The 18,032-nt window shown below is 48.8% G+C and overlaps 4 protein-coding genes; 3 read left to right on the forward strand and 1 right to left on the reverse strand.

Annotated features, from left to right (window-relative positions):
- Positions 1–336: 336 nt before the first annotated feature.
- On the reverse strand, positions 337–5,596 carry FFUJ_12891 (probable glucan 1,3-beta-glucosidase; the record flags this gene model as incomplete). XM_023582550.1 has 10 exons in its annotated part: positions 337–1,847; positions 1,900–2,994; positions 3,053–3,806; positions 3,858–4,014; positions 4,077–4,144; positions 4,198–4,375; positions 4,425–4,450; positions 4,503–4,568; positions 4,619–4,797; positions 4,870–5,596. 10 exons carry the CDS (start codon positions 5,594–5,596, stop codon positions 337–339), a joined length of 4,761 nt encoding a protein of 1,586 aa, XP_023435071.1.
- An 896-nt stretch (positions 5,597–6,492) lies between these two features.
- Positions 6,493–10,815, forward strand: FFUJ_12892 (related to chitinase; the record flags this gene model as incomplete). XM_023582551.1 has 6 exons in its annotated part: positions 6,493–6,766; positions 6,816–6,936; positions 6,986–9,801; positions 9,857–10,158; positions 10,227–10,328; positions 10,390–10,815. 6 exons carry the CDS (start codon positions 6,493–6,495, stop codon positions 10,813–10,815), a joined length of 4,041 nt encoding a protein of 1,346 aa, XP_023435072.1.
- Positions 10,816–11,127: 312 nt separating this feature from the next.
- Positions 11,128–12,606, forward strand: FFUJ_12893 (uncharacterized protein; the record flags this gene model as incomplete). XM_023582552.1 has 2 exons in its annotated part: positions 11,128–12,110; positions 12,165–12,606. 2 exons carry the CDS (start codon positions 11,128–11,130, stop codon positions 12,604–12,606), a joined length of 1,425 nt encoding a protein of 474 aa, XP_023435073.1.
- A 3,532-nt stretch (positions 12,607–16,138) lies between these two features.
- Positions 16,139–16,453, forward strand: FFUJ_12894 (uncharacterized protein; the record flags this gene model as incomplete). Its single annotated transcript, XM_023582553.1, has 1 exon — positions 16,139–16,453. The coding sequence occupies one exon, from the start codon at positions 16,139–16,141 to the stop codon at positions 16,451–16,453; it is 315 nt and encodes a 104-aa protein (XP_023435074.1).
- Positions 16,454–18,032: the final 1,579 nt, after the last annotated feature.

Consider the following 18,032-nt stretch of genomic DNA (forward strand, 5'->3'; position numbering starts at 1 on the left):
TGAAGCTTCTGTCTGGAAATATCGTTGGGTCTTGCGTAAGAGCGGCCGTTCCGCGTCTGCCCGAGGCCAAGTCCCATTGAAACGGCCAGTTCCATTCCTCTATCACATAGTTAAGGTCTTTGGCCCGCTCGAGGTCAAAGAGCTCCTCTGTTGTATCAATAGAATAACAGTGGGCTGACCTCATGTTCAAAATGTAAAGAGCTACGACAATGTTTCACTACTATGAGCTCATGTTCCATTGCATTCATAATAGCCAACTCTCACTCAGAGCATGTCATAAGGTGTAAAAGGGACGACCTCATGAGTCAAGTATTGCAAAAAGAAGCGATGATGTTCTTAGCTAGCTACAACATTCTTGGTCTTGGTTGTAAAGACCTCAGCCACTCCTTTTCCACCACAGATGTCCCCTAGCTGACCGCTACATGCTACATTGCATTCATCCATACTAGTCGTCTTAGCGCCAGGTGTCATTTCCCTTCCGCAAGTGCAGAGTTTGCCCTCCCAGAGAGCAAAGAAGTCAGATTTCTTAGTCACGGTGCACAGACTTGCGCACGCGTCAACAGACATCTCATCGGGAGACTCTATAGTGTCGCCACCTGTAGTACCACGTATAGCCTGCTTGCTCCACGAGTAGCAGCCCAGACTAGCGTACTGAACACGCAACATATCCTGATCCCCAAACACTTCAATAGCATCCTTACCGCCGCAACTGTTTGTAGTGTTACCATTGCAGTGGATGTTGCACTTGGAATCGTCAATGATCTGACTATCCATACGGAGCTGATTGTCGCAGAAACACGAGTCGCCGTTCTGGATTCCCCAAACGGTCCAACCCTGTAGTAAACAGTAAGACTGGCAAGCCACGATGGACATGGGCTTGACGTGCTGTGCGTCGGCTAGAGTCAGGACTGAGCGATTGGTAGTATCCGCCTCGCGGGCAAAGCAACCGAAACGTGTATGCGGAGGGATGGGCTTAAGCTTTTGTGTCAAGACTTCCTTGGTAGGACCGACACAGTACGTTCGACCTGGCACAAGATCCGCGGTACAGCTGCCTTCAGAAACTGAAGGATTGGCCTGTATGAAGAGAGGAAGACTGATGTGATACTGGACTAGCACTCGAGCGCAGTCATCACCCTTCTGAACTGTATACCATCTCCCGCAGCCTTCAGTCGTATTTGTAGCGAGAGTAGCACCACTGGGAGGAGGAACAGCCTTGTCAGCGTACTCAGAGTATGCCGGGTCTGAATTAGTGGTGTTGACGTCGTGATCATACTCTCCGCCGGGTGGCGTAATGCAGATGACTCTACCGAGAATATTAGTGGCGGACTGGAGATTCCCACAAAGCTCATGAACCCAGGGGTTGAGCAGACGGATGTCATCCTGCTGAATGCCTGCGAAATAGGCGACTGACATACACGTGTCCCTTTCCTGCAGCTTGTATGTCTTACACTGGAGCGGCAGGCAGATAGACACGCCCTCCACCATGTCGGTGCAGTTGAGTATAGCTGGGTTACCGATGAAGATGGCTGCGGAAGAGACGCTGTACTTGAGAGCTAGAGAGTCACAGGTGTCACCGGCTTTGGTCGTGTGCGTGACCTCAGAAAGACAAAAGGGTGGCTCGGAGGTTTCTGATGGAAAGGGAGAATCTTTGGTGGTAGTGGGTACGTTGGACAGGGAGCATCGCTTGACTGCTTTCTTGAGAGCATCCTCATAAAAAGGGTCTCTGTTGTAGTAGGAGAAAGGACTGGCTTGCATCATCTTGAGCCGGCCGACGTAGCAGTCGGAACATAGTTCGTTGGTTGGCATTTTGTCGATACTCTCAGAAAGTGTGAAGTTGTAGATGATATCTGCAGCATGTTAGGACAGCAACAAATAAAACGAGGTGTTGAAGATATTTACCGTTGCAGTATTTACCAGTCTTCTTGTCGATTTGGCATGTCTCGTTGATACCCTGTGAGACAAAAGAACCCAAGACACCTGCTGCGGCACCATTATGCCATGTAGCATTACCGCAGTAGGTATCAACAGCTGAGCGCCAGTCCGATATAGATCGTGCACAGCCCTGGTCGCAGACAGACTCGACATCAACGTCCCTGGGGAGGATTCCATGGTATGAGGGTATCGTCCATTCATCTGTATAGTTGTCGCATCGCACCAGAGCAGTAAGCGCATTCTGGCAGGCCTCAGGGAATCTGTCAATGTCAAGCGTGTTTTCGGAATGGATCCTGTAGCCCTCGAAGTTGCGCTGTCCAGTGATGTTCTTCGAACCTCCAAGCCAAGCCAGAATCGAAGAAGCAAACCCGTTTCTGTTTGGCTTGCCCAGCGTGGGAACTCCATTGAGGGGACTGACCATCTCGATACTGCCGAGCGTGACGAGATTCTGGACCCAGACATCGTAGCTCTGCTCCGTATAGAAGATCTTATCCTGGCAGTCGTGCCTCCCAGAGTTCAGACATGTCTGGTCGTAACGGTTGAAGAAGGAGTAAAGACCAGCACTCAGAACGTGGACTGCCGAGGAGTCAATGATGCGTAAAGCCCAGGCCATAGCACAAGATTTGGAGGTCTTGGTACAGTTGTGGAACTCAGGATCGTTAGGGAAAGCGCCTGGTTTGAAAGGCGCTGGCGCTTCTGGAAAGGATTGAAAGTAGGGAGTTTCGGTCTGAATAAGGCCCATAACAACGTTCTGAGCACTAGATAGTTGGTATTGGTACAACACGCAGTGTTCAACGGATGTACCCCACAGCCATGTTGGACCTTTGCTCTCGATGAGCATCCCTCGTCCAACGTAGATGTCAACTTGGGTCTGGTCGGCAGTATCAAAGTCATGATCTGCTGTCCACATCCAGACGTTCTCGAAGTAACCGGAAGAGTCGGGAGTCAGGTGAAGCATAAGGGACGCGGCGACACAGTTTGGATTGACCTTTCCAGATAGCTTGGGGCAGTCCTTGACTGTGAGATCTGTTCCCGCGGCACCTCCAACTCTGAAGTGGGTATCTAGAAAAGAATGTCAGCCGAGATATTCAAGAATTTCATTATGGGAAGGGCAACGTACCCCATAGACCTGCCGAGCCTTGGCCAGACTCGTGTACATTCCACTCCATCATGATGGCACCAGCCGTAGCTCCCTTGACCGTCATCATCATATTTTGGATCTCGACAACACCAACCTGGCCTGGAAGGCCTACACGAACTGCGACACGAGGCTTGAGGGCGTCTGCAAACTTGGAGCCAGTAGCCATGATCTGGGGCCAAGCCTGCCCGATAACCCGCGAACCAACTGGAATTTCAACAGTGTCTGTGATGATATATACACCAAATGGAACATATACAATCGCAGACATGTTGGCGGCAGCCGAAAAGAGGTGTTTCAGAACAGCTGTGTCATCAGTCTTGCCATCACCCTTGGCACCATACGCTTTCGCATCGAGGATCTGACTGAAGCCTAGGTCATCATACTTTGGACGCCGCCGAGTGAAGAACTGCTTTCGTCCGCCAGTCACGAGGGAATCGTTTCTCACTGGGCTGTCGAGATTAGCTCCATTGTGGAAGGCGGTCGTACCGTTGGCGCTGGTGACTCTGCCGAAACCCCAAGTGTCGACATTCACAGTTCCTTTCCCGCCACGAAGCAGCACCTGGTTCTTGAAGGTGTCTTTGACGATGGTGTCGACGTTGTAAAAGCCCGAATTACTGAGTAGCAAAGCGGTTGAGTTGTCGGACATGACAGAGGTTGAGACTGCGACTTTGACGTAATGGAAGCGTAGGTCGGTCAAGTGAAGAGAGCCGATTCCCTGACCAGTACTCATAGGCTAGATTATTAGCATCTATCTGTAAGCAAGGTTATAGTTGAGAGAGCTTACCCCTCCTGCGCCACCAACAATGGTGAGACCAGTGTTGCAGTTGTCAACGACAATGTTCTGCATGGTCCATCCCCAATCCCAATGGATCTGAATAGCCGTCTCGGCCTCTTCGAAGTAAAGACCACTGGCCGTGAACTGCTGATTGCCCATGTACGCTCTAGTAATCCAAATGTTAGTGAAGAGGGATCAAAGCCACGTAGATTAATTTAATCAACTCACCCGAACTTTCCTCCGACAAAGTATAAGTCGGAAAGGAAGCCACCACTCCCGTTCTCCATGTAGATGCCCTGGAGTTACCGTCAGCTAGTTGCTATTGCCAAAGCTTCTTGGAAGCACTTACCTGCTGCGTTGTCTTGGGGTCATCCTTGAACTTTGTCATGTAAAAGTGGATGTTCTCGAGTGAAGTGCCTTGCGCAACTTGCCAGTGAATTGCACAGACTTGCGCGTTGGCAGGTGTTGGGCGGACGTCAATGATGAAGTTGCGGACACTCCGAAGAAAGTTGTTCTGATTCAGGTACCTAAGGTTCAATGTTAGCCTGCGACTTGCATACGTATAGGACATATTACCATTCAGAGGTCTCTCCCGTATAAACCTGAGTATCGGGTTAGATTCACGCAATCCATAAAACTGTCCATAGTACTTACGTTTGAAGTGATAACACCGAGACCAACAAAGCTTGGTGCCGCGATAATGGTAGGAAGATCGAGTGGCTGTAGTTGTGAGATAGGTCGGGAACAGATGGGCACAGGATAAGACTTACGTTACCAACCATTTCCGTGTTATAGTACTGAATGATAGAAGAACTGACTTTGTATGTACCAGGAGGGAAGTATACAGTTGCTGGGTAGATCGTACTTCCTGTGCACTTTCCCCCGCCACATCGACCACCACTCGAGATGGCCTTGTTAATTGCATCTGTATCATCAGCAACTCCGTCGCCTATGTCGCAGTTAGAAAGATACACAGAGCTCCGAGGCTCGATCTATGTCGAGGTCCACTTGCCTTTGGCACCAAAGTCTTTGACATCGCGCCAGACTTGATAGCCAGACGGAGCAAAAGGGCTGGAACCCCTCTGAGAGATTGTAGCCATCCACCAGTTTGAACTAGCTCTCTTGTGTAGGTTCTTGTCCTTGTCAACTACATGCTCAGGGACATCAGTCTCATTTTCACTGTATCGAAATGCAGACGGCGGCTCGAGGACAGGTTTGATCAAGCCTGAGTCGTACTGAAGCATGGGAGGCATCATGTTGGTGTCATTGTTCTTGTACAAGAAGGTGTCCTTCAAGTGTTGAACGTCAGCCGCGTAGCCACCATCGAGGTCGTTAGCAGATGGCTTCCAGTTCTCCGAAAGAAGGCGGGCAGCTTTGATGAGTTCCTCTGGAACAGAATAGCGAAGATCTTTGGATGTTCCATTTCCTGAATCTCTAGCATTGAGTGACTTTGAAGTGCTGTTGCGATAGTCCAACGGTGGAGGTGCCTTCTCAGTCTTTCTAATTTCTGTAGAGTTGAGCACTTCCAAACGGTTTGGACGAGGGTTGGCAATGATGGCGCGGTTGGCATGGGCCATGGCAGCTTGCCCAGCGGCCAAGAGCTTACGAGCAGCATCAAGGCTCGACGCGTCGTGAGACGAGCTGTTGGAGGCGCGCTTGTGGTGAGAATGCAAATGAGAGTGATGATGACCCACGGCAAGAACCGAAAAGGGCATGTAAAGCAACAATAAGAAGAATTGTAACCACATCGTGAGATAGGGTTGAACAACGAATGACCGGTTTTTGCTCTATTCTCTTGTAAAGAAGGGCCTTGAAGAGTGAATGAGGACCAAGATCAAAGCAGGTAACCTTAAACTATCTCTAGAGTGCAATGTTAGAGAGGCGGACCTTGGCCAACTGCCGTTCGGAGATTTCCCTTTGCGAGAAATCCGAGCAAGTCACCGGGTGGTTGTTGCAAAAGGTCCAAGTGCACGATTCAGTTACCAAATTATCACCTCGGATGGATTCCGTTCTCCAGAATTGTGCCTTGACTCTCGGCTCCCGCCGGACTTTGCAGGGTTTCTTGGAGAAGATATATGGAGAAGGGTGGATCAAGACGTGCATCAAAAGTGGATGAGCTGAAAGACTTTTGGCCACTGGACCCTGAGAATCCAAACCCAATTAGGCTGCCAAGACTGAATAACATACAGAACCAACACAGTTGACCATCAAAAGAGAAAGTTGCCCTATTATAACATCTCGCAGCCTGATGCTTTAAAATTAGGGGTCCATAAACGGCCCGGGCCTTGGCAAAGAAACCCTTCTTACCGCCAAATCGACCTTGTTCAGTCTGTTCCAAGTTAGAATACGACCCAGAGTTCGAGTCAGATATGGGGAAAGACTTTAAGCGAGGCGGGTGATATGACAAAAAAGTGGCTCGTTGTTGGCAGAGAGTCTCAAAGGGAAATCTCCGAAATACCAACAAACTCCGATGGACCCGAACTGCATGTGAACAAGGAAGCTTCTGTCTTTTGGACTTCAAGCCGCCCAGTAGATTGCATGCCCAGATTGTGTTACTGTTTTTTTAGTTTACCAACTACACTCATTGTTGCTTCAATCTACGATCATCCGTTACCCGACCAGACTGGTCAGTATTCTGGCAACCATGATGTTGACGAAACGTCCTTACCGGCTTTTAATGCTGTTATTTTTCACTGTTCTACTCTTCTCAGTCGCTGTATCTGCAGCCGAATGCAGCAAGACGAAGCTCTGCGCAACTGGTTGCTGTAGTAGTGCAGGCTATTGCGGTACTACAAAGGACCATTGCGGCAAAGGCTGTCTGAGCACTTGCGACTTCAAGCTCGAGTGCGACAAGAGCAACCCGTGCAAAGGCAATGCATGCTGTTCCAAGTATGGTCATTGCGGACTAGGCCCAGACTGTAAGTGCAACTCTTGTGATGGCTGTATCGTATTGTTGACCTTGGCGAGTTTGTGGAAAGGACTGCGTTGCTGGCTGTGACGCCAAGGGTGAGTGTGATCCGGGCGGCTTTGGCACAAAGTTTGCCAACCATACCAAGTGTCCACTCAATGTCTGCTGTTCGAAGCATGGGTAAGTTGATACAGACGGCTTGCAGTTGCTTCAAAGTTGACATCACTAGTTACTGCGGTACTACCAAGGATTTCTGCGGAAAAAAGACCGTCAATCGTCCATCCTGCTCTGCAAAGGGCCCCATGCGAAGAGTAGTCGGATACATCGAAGGATGGGCTTCTACACGATCCTGCGACAGCTTCAAGCCCTCCAACATCCCCGACGGCGTCTACACTCACATAAACTTTGCCTTTGCCAGCATCGACCCAAAGACCTTCCAGATCGTACCAGCGTCCAGCAAAGATCCAGCTTTATACCGCGAATTGACACGCAAGAAGAAGATCGACCCCAAGTTGAAGGTCTTTATCGCCATTGGCGGTTGGGCCTTCAATGACCCAGGCCCGACCGTTACAACCTTCTCTGACATTGCTCGTTCTGATGCAAACCAGAGGACCTTCATTAAGTCGCTCATCTCGTTCATGGCTACTTACGGCTTTGATGGTGTCGACATTGACTGGGAATACCCGGCTGCCGATGATCGCGAAGGACGAGAGGAAGACTTTGTTAATCTTCCCAAGTTCCTGAGCAACATCAAGAGTGCCCTCAAGCAGAGCGGAGAGCGTAATGGTCTAAGCATCGCAATCCCTGCTTCCTACTGGTATCTCCAGCACTTTGATCTTGAGAAGATATCCAAGTATGTTGACCACTTCAACGTCATGTCGTATGACTTCCATGGTGCTTGGGATACTCCCAAGTCATGGCTTGGCAACCATCTCAACTCTCACACCAACCTGACGGAGATCAAGGAGGCCTTCGATCTGCTCTGGCGCAACGATGTCGACCCTGATCAAGTCAACATGGGACTCGCATTCTATGCACGCACCTTTACCGCATCCAGCAGCAGCTGCATGTCTCCCGGTTGTCTCTTCGATGCAGGTGGTCCTGCGGAGCCCTGCACTGACGCTGTCGGTGTCATGTCCAACCCTGAGATTATGCGCAAGCTGGGGGGCAAGATTGGATCAGGAGATCTGGACAAGACTGCCGCTGTCAAGACTCTCAAGTTTGGTACTACATGGCTGACTTACGATGATGTCGACACCTGGAAGCTCAAACTGGACTTTGCTCGCAGTCAGTGCCTTGGTGGCGCCATGGTCTGGGCCATTAGCCAAGACACATCTGATGGCAAGTTCTCGAAGCAACTGCAGGAGGCAACGGGATACAAGTCCAAGGGTATCACCACGTTCAACAGCACCAAGTCACTTGGAGGGGGTGTCTTTATTGAGACCACAGAGAGCGAAGCCAATGCCGATGTCAGCGACGAGCAATGCCGATGGACAAACTGCGGAGAAACATGTCCAAGCGGATGGACAACAGTACCAAGGAAAGATCCCTACCGAACCAGCCCCAAGGAGATCATGACGGACAGGACTGGCTGCAACGGCAATGGTTCACGGACATTCTGCTGTCCAGGAAAAGATGAGCCCTTCTGTCAGTGGCTTTTCCACAACAATGGAGCCTGCAACCCTGGATGTCCGTACGACAATATGGTTGAGGTGGCGTCACTCAAACTTACATGTGATAGCGGCAAAGCCCAGGTCGCCTGCTGCAGAGGCGACACCAAGGCTCTAGATGTCTATCGTCAGTACAAATGGTATGGCAAGGAGTCTAAGTGCGCTACCGATGTTGGACAAAAGCTATGCGGGTGGAGTAGCAAGTTCAATTCACCCTTTGTTGAGAGTTGGAGCGGTAGTGGAGCCCAATCATGCTATAGTAGCGAAGGTAAGCAGGGATCGAGGCCACTCTGCGAAGATACCAGAGACGAGACCAAGCCGCACTTCTCCAATTGCATATGGTCGGACAACCACTTCATGAGCCGCAAAGATATTGCCTCGACGGGTACATGCAACAGTAATTGTCCTAAAGGCATGGTCAAGGTGACTCTGGATTCCAAAGAAAACGCGTGCGGCAAAGGTACTTCGGCCTACTGTTGCGACATTACAGCCTCTTACGACTTCACTGATATCGATGATGACGACATGGAAGCCGTGATCAAAGAATGGACCGAACATCCGACATGTGCCAATCTGACTGGGCTCGAAGGGGACAAGCTCTCATCGCGCTCTCTAGACAACATCGCTCAGGATGCTAGTGAGCAGTTGTCTGGCTTTGCCAAACGTCAAGGCCTTCATAGAGTGCCTCCTTCAAAGGCTATCGTACTAATAGTCCAAAAGCTTATGGAACTTCCAAAGAGCTCCCGCGCGACTAGGAAGATACAGGCGCTGATAACCAAGTATTTCGTCCCCATTTGGCCACATCTTACTGGCGCCTACATCGCAGGAAGGCTGTGGGAGCTCAGAGACGATGTCTCGACTTTGTTGGCAGCCTGGAACTTCGTCTGCAATATGGATGCAGAAGAGGAATTGGCCAAAGAGAAAGACGAGGGCACAGGGAGCTCAACGGATCTCCTCATGTGCCACATCCCATCGCTCGACACTTACGATCCTGGATCGCTGGAAGATCCACGCGACCAGCCAGATACTTCTGAAGTCGCGGACATCTTTGACCATATTGGCGAACTTGGCGGTATCAGCGACTTGATATTCCCATTCAACGAAATGAAATGGTCATCCGAATGGAGTGAGGACAGTGCCCTTGAGGAGAGGGCTCCAGGAACTGGAAAACCCCGTCCCTTCAAAGCTCTATGTCCCGATAAGACGACATTTTACGAATATAAATCAGAGCCGTACAGGAATGGAGACAAGGGAGAAGCGTTGGCCAATCTCAACGGCGATCACAAAATGTATTATGTCAACACTTATAACGGTGATTGCTTCTCTTGCACTATCGAGGATGACGGCAAACCAAACGATGGCAAGAAATGGGTTTGTGAGTAACAAGAGTCCGTCTCTGCTCGATCATCACGGTGACTGACTGCGAACAGCTGAGCATATTCTGGAGCTTCAAACAATCAACATGTTTATCGAATACTCAATGGGCGTCAAGAGGAAACTAAAGGACCGCAGAACCGATTTCAACATCTTGATTAAAGCACCAGTTAAACCCAAAGAGTTTGCCGACTTGCCTTGTTCCTTGTGGATGGTAGAGTTTGAGAAGGGCTTCCCAGCGTGGAATAAGATATATTCAGATACCCCTAGGGTATCTTTGTTCACACTGCTTGGCTCAATAAACAATGCCGTTCATATGGTCAACACCGAGTCCAAGTTTAACGGTCATAAGGCTAGGGTGAGTTATTTCTATTACGATACTGCCATGCTGCCTTTTCTTTTTCTAACATCTCGGTCTGTCGCTAGATTTGGAATTTCAATGAGCCTGTAGCAAACGGCAAATGGAACAAACGGTATGCTTCTTTAACGAAGAAAGCCGCCCTACACGCATTTGAACAGCTTCAGCTAGTAAGTCAACATTCCCATCAATTGTAGAGTCGAACACGTTCCATACTAATACACTCAACAGGTTGAGCAGGTCTTCGGTTACCTCACAAAACCAGCCGTAAAGAAGAAGCTCCAGGCTTCTTATAAGGACGTAAAGGATTTCCTGGACGACTTTGAGGAGCTCTACCGAAAGGAACATCCCAAAACTCCAGTTTTGAATCTCTCCAAAATGTGGACCATTTTCATGCGGGATGTGACTGGGCTGATGCAACAGTGGACCAAAGACTGGGTAAAATATCGTGCCGATGAGATGGTGAAAAAATGGCTCGTTGAGTATAACGCGAGAGAAGCGGCAGTCGCAGCAGCTCATGGCAAGGCGGCAGGGCTGCAGTCCAAGGCTGTCTCCCTCCGGGAGGAAGCAAAGAAAATCCTGGAAGACGCCAAAAAGCATCAAAGCTTGCACGCTGCTTTCATTGATGTATTCGACCCCATCTTCATGTTTCAGTAAACTTAGTCTAGAATCTTTAGCAGAGTATGTTACATGGTCATCAGCTGTGTCTGTATTCCAGGCACAGTAGACTTCGCAAGAAGCAATTTCTTTCTGCTCTGATGACATCGGATGCTACAGAAGTGGGGAACGAAAAATTCTTCAACCAAATTAAATTAGTCATGAGGCCCATTGATCCATGGAGTGAGTGGGTGGGGTTTTTTGCTAATTGAATAAAACGTACCACTTGTCCGCCCGCTCACGTCCCCCTCCCTCACAATTCACTCAAAACCTCATCTTCACCAATACCCCTGACCAATGGTCCCTGCCACAATGGACCCAAACTTGGAGTTCTACAGGAGCATATTGCATCTCGGGCCTCGAGAGCGCCGCGAACGCATGCAACATCTTCCAGAATCAGAATGCGATAGAGTTAGGATAATCATTGAAAGGGAGGAGGATACCCGGAGGCGAGAAGAGGCTATTGCGGGGCGAGATCTCGTCCAAATGGCGTTGGAAAGTATATCCGAGATTACAGAAAATCACTATTTGGAGTCTGCCCTGCTTGGCCGAACAACCTACTATGATGACGAGTGCATGATGATAAGACGCATTACGAACAGAATTGCAGACAGCAGTTCGACCCTGGTCCACAGAATCGCACTCTTTGATCAACACATGGATCCTTTCTGCTTAGACGCCTGGAAATTAGTCTACTGCGACGTGTGCTACGTTGATGGGAGCAGTGCTACACTACAGGAAATCTACGAGTCACGCCTTCGAGAAGAGGAGCTTCAAACTCCTGCCGAGCAAGCCAGAGAGCTTGTGCGAGACAAGGACCTTAAGATTGGTCGGAGAAATGCCAAATGGATGATTCCTGCTATCGAACGTCTTTCAGCAGAGGAACGAGACGAGCCAGATCAGGAAGAAAGAGAACTCAGAGACAAACTCTTGCAACAGGGGAAATACGACGAACTCGTGGAAAGACTCGAGAAACAGCGAATATATACGGAAGCCCTGCAAAGACTCTGGAAACAGGTATCTCCTTCACCACCAGCTTGGATTCAGAAGGTCCTTGAGACTGGAGAAGAATTTGGATTTGTCTATTACAGGTCCAGAGAGGTGTACCAGTCGCGCTATAACTGGAACTCAGTTTGGAGTCGAATTAGGAATACCTGTTCGCCATTGAGGGTAACCTGGGCTTCTATCCATTGTCAAGGTAGAGACAACTGGATGAAGTTGAGTTCGCTCTCAGTTGAGCATTGGCCTGTATTCTCTCCTGATGAGAGCATGACTGAGGATGAGGACCTTCGAAAGTAAGTTAAAGAATCCTCGAACTGAGAACAATAGACTGACTAATTACTTATTAGGCACTTCAAAAAATACTGCCAGGAGAATCGTTCCAAAACCGAAGAGGATGAAAAGAAGAAGAAGAAGAGAAAGAGGAAGGGCACAGAGGACAATGAGACTGTGCTGTCCCCTGGAATTCTACGCAATACTTTCATTGTCATTCCTATCGAATTCGTTTCCGGCAATCTCAACATTGAGGAAGGTGATTTTTATGATCCTTGCTGGGTTTGGGCATATGACGCAGACTGGGACGGTTCAGAAGAAGAGACGGTCGTCGATGGGGAGACGTACCAAGGTCGCGTCAAGGTGGCGAAATGGTCGCTTAACTCCTGGTTCTATGCTGCTCGCTGGGAAGGGGTGAGTCTCCGGGACATGTGGCTCAAAGCGCAGCAGCATCCGGACAAGTACTGGATCTGTTATACAAAGGAATTAGAAGAATGGGATCACGAGCCATATGTTTAGCTTTGAGCTCGTGAAGGGCCGGATTTTAACTATACTCAAGTTATTGCTAAGGTAGCGAGGCAGGCAACTCTAGGCATTCATAGACATTGGTTCCATAACTCAGCAAAACAATTCTTCCCTTTTTTTTTTTTTTTTTTGGAAGGGATTGAACCAAGACGAAAAACCCGGTAAGAAACGTTGATCATTGACTGTCTTGCTTTATTAGCAAGGTGTTGCTTCAGTTATGACAGAAAGACTAGATTAATTATAACACATGCTCAAATAGATAAACGCACTCCTAAATCTATCTATTTATGGTGCTTACATTATCGCGAGTTGACGATTAAAGATTCATCATATTCCAGTTCAACGAAAGGTTACCCGATATCTAGTCGATTTATGAGCCATGTCATTATTTCTCACGTGATCGGTCACGGGCCCTAGGTGCGGGGATGTAACCTTGAAAACCCCTCTCGAGCACGCGTGCACCAACAGAACATCAACAACCAGCCATGGTAAAAACTGTCCGTCAAATATCGGTATTTAGTGAAGCTAACATTAATTGACAGGAGGTTCAACCATTTGACCAGGAAGCCTTTGACGCAGCCACGAAAGAAGAGAGCACTGATGAAATCAAGGGTACTGGTCAAACCATCCACTGGAGAAATTGTGATCGTGCATTCCAGAAGAAATGTCAAGGCGGAGTTTGGTTGGGCATGTCTAAGGAGGGAGGTTGGGTGAAAGTCGATCCGGGCTTTTCTGTTTATTTTATCCGGGGTTCGAAGGGCGAGGTCAGAACGGCAGATGCGGCATAAGCGCCATCGATGATGATGTCGGTCTGCAGGGATCATCACCGGTAGATTTTTAGTTGTATTCATGGGCTTGAAAAATCCAGCAGTAGTCAGTGGCCTCGTATGTGATGACCTCAGTCTTGATGTAATCCAGTGCCTGGTATTTAACCCGAATGCCACCACCGTATGACTACACCGTGACGCCTTCGCTCAAAGACATCTCAATAACTACATTGAGTGATGGCCACATGCGCCTGCACAAACATCGACCGAACTAGTTTCCGGATACGACATCTTGTTTGGGTCGCGAGCTCTGCGGCTGTCCATCTGAGGCGGTCAAGTACTTGCAACACCAAGAGGGGCCATTGCAATCATACCCTCAATGTAGTGCATATTTGCTTCCTCCCGAGCATCAAGTGTCTCTAAATTTAGACTTACTCAAATGTAGTTATCATAAACTTCATGCACTAATAAAGTCTGTTTCAACAAAACGGTTTAGCTTCAGGAACAGGAATCAAGATGCTACCCAAAACGACTCCAGTTAGGCAGATCATGCAGGTGGCGTGAAGCAGAGTTTCGCCACAAACGGCCCCGAATTGCGGAGTGACAAGCCCGGATCCGACCATCCCGACGAACTTATCCTAAATTGGGTCAGCTGTTTTTTTTATTTTTATTATTATTTAGATCTGTTGCCGGCTGGAGAAATGCATTCAGAGAGACAAGGCGAAGACGATGATGGTTGAAAAGCATTGAGTTAGGTGAAGCTGGAAATTGGACCGATGCATTGTTGATACCTAAGGTAGATCACTTGTTGAGGTTACAGATCGAGGAGGGTGCGAGGTATGCCAAGAAATCAGCATGGCAAATGGTTGGTCAATCGCCTGGCGCTAAGCCAATCCTGATGCTTCAGAGCATGACCACCAGCAAGCCCACTAAAGGCCCTGTAAGTCAGCTCGCTGTTGAGCGCAAGCTGCTGTTCACACAACATGACCTGACTGACTGCACGACAATTGAGACCAGCTGTCAACATAACCAGCTTGTGTACACTCCCTGCCAACGATATCACAGGCTCCCTGGGCACTCCCATCCATACGAAGTCTCACCTGATGAAAACACGTATAAGCTTCTGTCCTGCAGCTCTCCTTTTGCTAAAATCTCGCCACAATGGGACATCTCGAGTCATCCAGGTCGACACAACTCACGCATCTATAGATTTAGTGCTTTGTATCCAAGATTCCATCCATCCCCATGTTTGCGCCTTGTTATATCTTCCTACTACCAGCATCGGTAACACAAAAGCGATGTCGAGGGCCGTTGTACGTCTACATTCTTGGGCAGCTTGACAGTTTACGAGTTCTTCCAACAATCGAGCATTATAATGTACACCAAGAACGCTTCAGTAGAGCTTTTTCGGTCAAGGTGCTTGCTAAGAATGGTGCTGGTAAAGATTTGACTGTTGGCATCTTGCCCGAACCTGTCTTGGGCCGAGAAGAGGTATGTAATTCATGTCAGGACATCAATTGTCTTCCGCATCTTGAAGTCTCTTGTACTAATCGCTTGAGCCACTTTCAACTCATTCCAGAAGTGCAGTAATAAAGACTTGTTCATTCAGAACGCCCCCGCGGTTGACGACTACTCAACAAACGGGGATCAGACAGTCGCTTCTTGTGTACGGACCTCAGACGGCGCGTTGAGATCAAAGATTGATCGCGGAGAGATGAGCGAGGGAATCTGCTCAAGGACCGGAAGAGCTTCTGCGAAGCTTTGTGGAACAACTCGATCCGGAAGGAATATTGAAGAAAGTGAAGCAACAATGGGGGACCATAAACTCAGGGATACTGCGTAGGCTCGTTGATGGGAGCTCGCGAGTCCGAGCCTGGATCCTCCCTCCTCTGAGCGGATTGTACAGTTTCTTCGAATATTCGGCCGCGTTGGTGCTGTGGCTCTTTGCGAATTGTGAGTTGTCGGAGTAAAGTTGCATTCGGGAAACGAAATGATGTCGTCGTGGTCGTCGGCGAAGGTCGTCTGGAGGTTCGGATGCGTTTCGGTAGTGGAACACTGCTTGGTCATCCGGGGTTAGTCATGTTCACAGTTTTCAGAGGGAATGAGGAGACAGCCGGCTAACAGAAAGTTCCAAGTGAACACATTAATCCTTTGTTTACCACTCGGGTATTCGGTCTGCAGCTGTTCAAAATTAGCTCAGTCAGGAGACGGCCGCCTTGTTCATTCTCGACATCATTGTGTTCCACCTCTGGCGACACACAACAAGTGGTTCTCGAGTACATCACCATACGAAGAATTGAATAGAACGTAGCAAAACTTGAGGAAGCTTTCATTTGGCAGAACAAGGCTTTTTTCAAATTGCACAGCTATGACGGACTGACGAGCTTGTTTAGCGGCTCAAGTACTTGTCGTAGACTGCATTAGTTTGGTTTGTATCCTCGTCCCCGCGAACAGACCCTCTGTTTGAGGGATACTGCCCAGGCGATCGTAGTGGCTTCAGGGCTTCATTTCAGGGGAGAGGTCTGCTAGAGCTAAACTCATGCATTGACATTGTCAAAGCTCGCTAAGTCACCCAAACTGGTTCTGACAGTGGCAGGCAGAATGCCCAAATACCCAGACTCCACAACCCTCGACTTAACTTCCACGCTTTCTCTTCTGGCATCATCCACACAAAAGATCCTCTCTCCCTTCAGATTCTCCATACAACAGACACCAACATACAACCTCCCACACAAATCGACATTCACACTATCACCGTCATGTCTGTCGAGTTACCCGTCGACCAACTCGAGGTTTCTGCCCTTCGTGAGAAGGTCCAATTGATCGAGGGTGAAAACAAATATGCAAACGAGCTCATCGAGCATCTACGTGAGGAAAACGGCGAGATGGCTATTGAAATCGATGAGCTGAAGAAGAAGCCCGCTCTCGCAGAGGAGCGTCTACAGAAGTTCTTCGACTTCTGGCTCTCGGCGGAAGAAGAGCTTACACGTCAGCTCGATATCACCGATGACTTGAAGAAGGAACTCCAGGCGGCAAAGGCCGAGGCTGCCAGCGCGCAGGAGCCCTCGGAGTGAAACTCACAACCCTCACCTACAAACGTAAGGCATTACTTGATGCCGTCAGACGTTGATGACTTGGCTGCTAACATTTTCCCAGGACCCCCAAATAATCATTAAATGGCAGCCATGAGTCAATAACCGAGATCACTATCACAGATACGGAGCGATACAGGATTTCGAACTTGCTTTTCCGGTCGCATGGATGGATTACTGGGGCGGTTTTAAGGGAATGGGAAGTGCAAATATGTTGACATAGGCCATAATTAAATGCGCCCTACATGAACAAAGGTGATTGAGGACAGATAAAAGAGCCAAGTGAAGCCGTGCAATGTTGTTTTCGTGTACCCTTTCGAATGCACCAGCACCACAGCACAAGTCGTCGATGACCATGCTGGACAGTCTGAGTCTTGCGGTAAATTACTTTTCACTTTGATCAAGGTAATAGGCACGTGTCGCGTCAAAGTAGATGGTGGTTCAGTGTTAAAGGGTTTGAAGTCGTAGGTAACACCCCGCGCAGCTGATTTCCCAGATGTGATGACGTAGCAACGCATTTTTGTTTCCCTTCACGATAACAACAGCAACAACACCTTCATTACTTTAGTGTAGTATTTCTACCACTTCTAATCCTTGCAGCAAGACTCCAGTACATATACATCACAGGTTCTATCTCCATACGCAGCCAACTCCTTCGCACCGCCATTTTGATCTCCGGTTTCCCGACAAACAAATCGATGCCAAATACTTCCAATTGCAAACAGATTGACCCGAAATCTCGTCCAATACAGAAGAAAGCAAAACAATCTCTCTCGCCTAGCGCTTGAAGTGAAGCGGCCGAGGAGATATCCACGGCAGAGAGAGGGTGTGAAGCGCAAGGCGGAGAAGCCACAGTCAGTAGCGACGGGGTAATGCTCGCGATACACGCAGAGCCTGTCGGCTCTTAACGGCGCTTCTAGGTCGAAGACGAAGTCTAGTATTGCGGGTGAAGGCAGATCTAGGGACATCCATTGACGAGGCGGAAGACGTGGAAGAAGCAGCTGAGAGCAATGCGCTCTGCTGCGACATCACACAGTCAGATTAATAACTCGACCTGCCTCAATACTCGCTCTTCAATCATTTCATTCTCTTCATTTTATCAAAGAACCACGCTGATCAAGATCTTGAAACATTTTGCCATCAACACAAGAGTGTAGACACCGAGTCGTTGCGGATGGGACCGAATCGAACAGAGCGTAACTACAGCAGGCGAGCTGCAAACCTTGCGAATAATAAGGACACATAGAATTGTAGGAAGGAATTACAGACTCTTAGAATCGTGGCCGAAGCGATGAGCAAGTGAACTCGATTGAGTTGGGTGCTTGCCTGGTCGCAGCGGCATTTCTTCTCTTGCCGATGGATATCAACAGGCGTCAACATTTTACTATTCCTCATTATAATCTTCGCCCGATTGGTCATTGTCACCAATTTCAGAAAGCTCATGCCGTCTGGCCACCAAGATGTGGCCAAGACTTGAGGTTCATTGATGCCGCTCAGCACATTGCGATTCCGCAGCTATCCAACCCAATTGATCCTCTTCTTCAGTCGGCTCTCGGAGTAT

This window comes from Fusarium fujikuroi, chromosome FFUJ_chr08, assembly GCF_900079805.1.
Source record: "Fusarium fujikuroi IMI 58289 draft genome, chromosome FFUJ_chr08".
Classification (NCBI taxonomy): Eukaryota; Fungi; Ascomycota; class Sordariomycetes; order Hypocreales; family Nectriaceae; genus Fusarium; species Fusarium fujikuroi.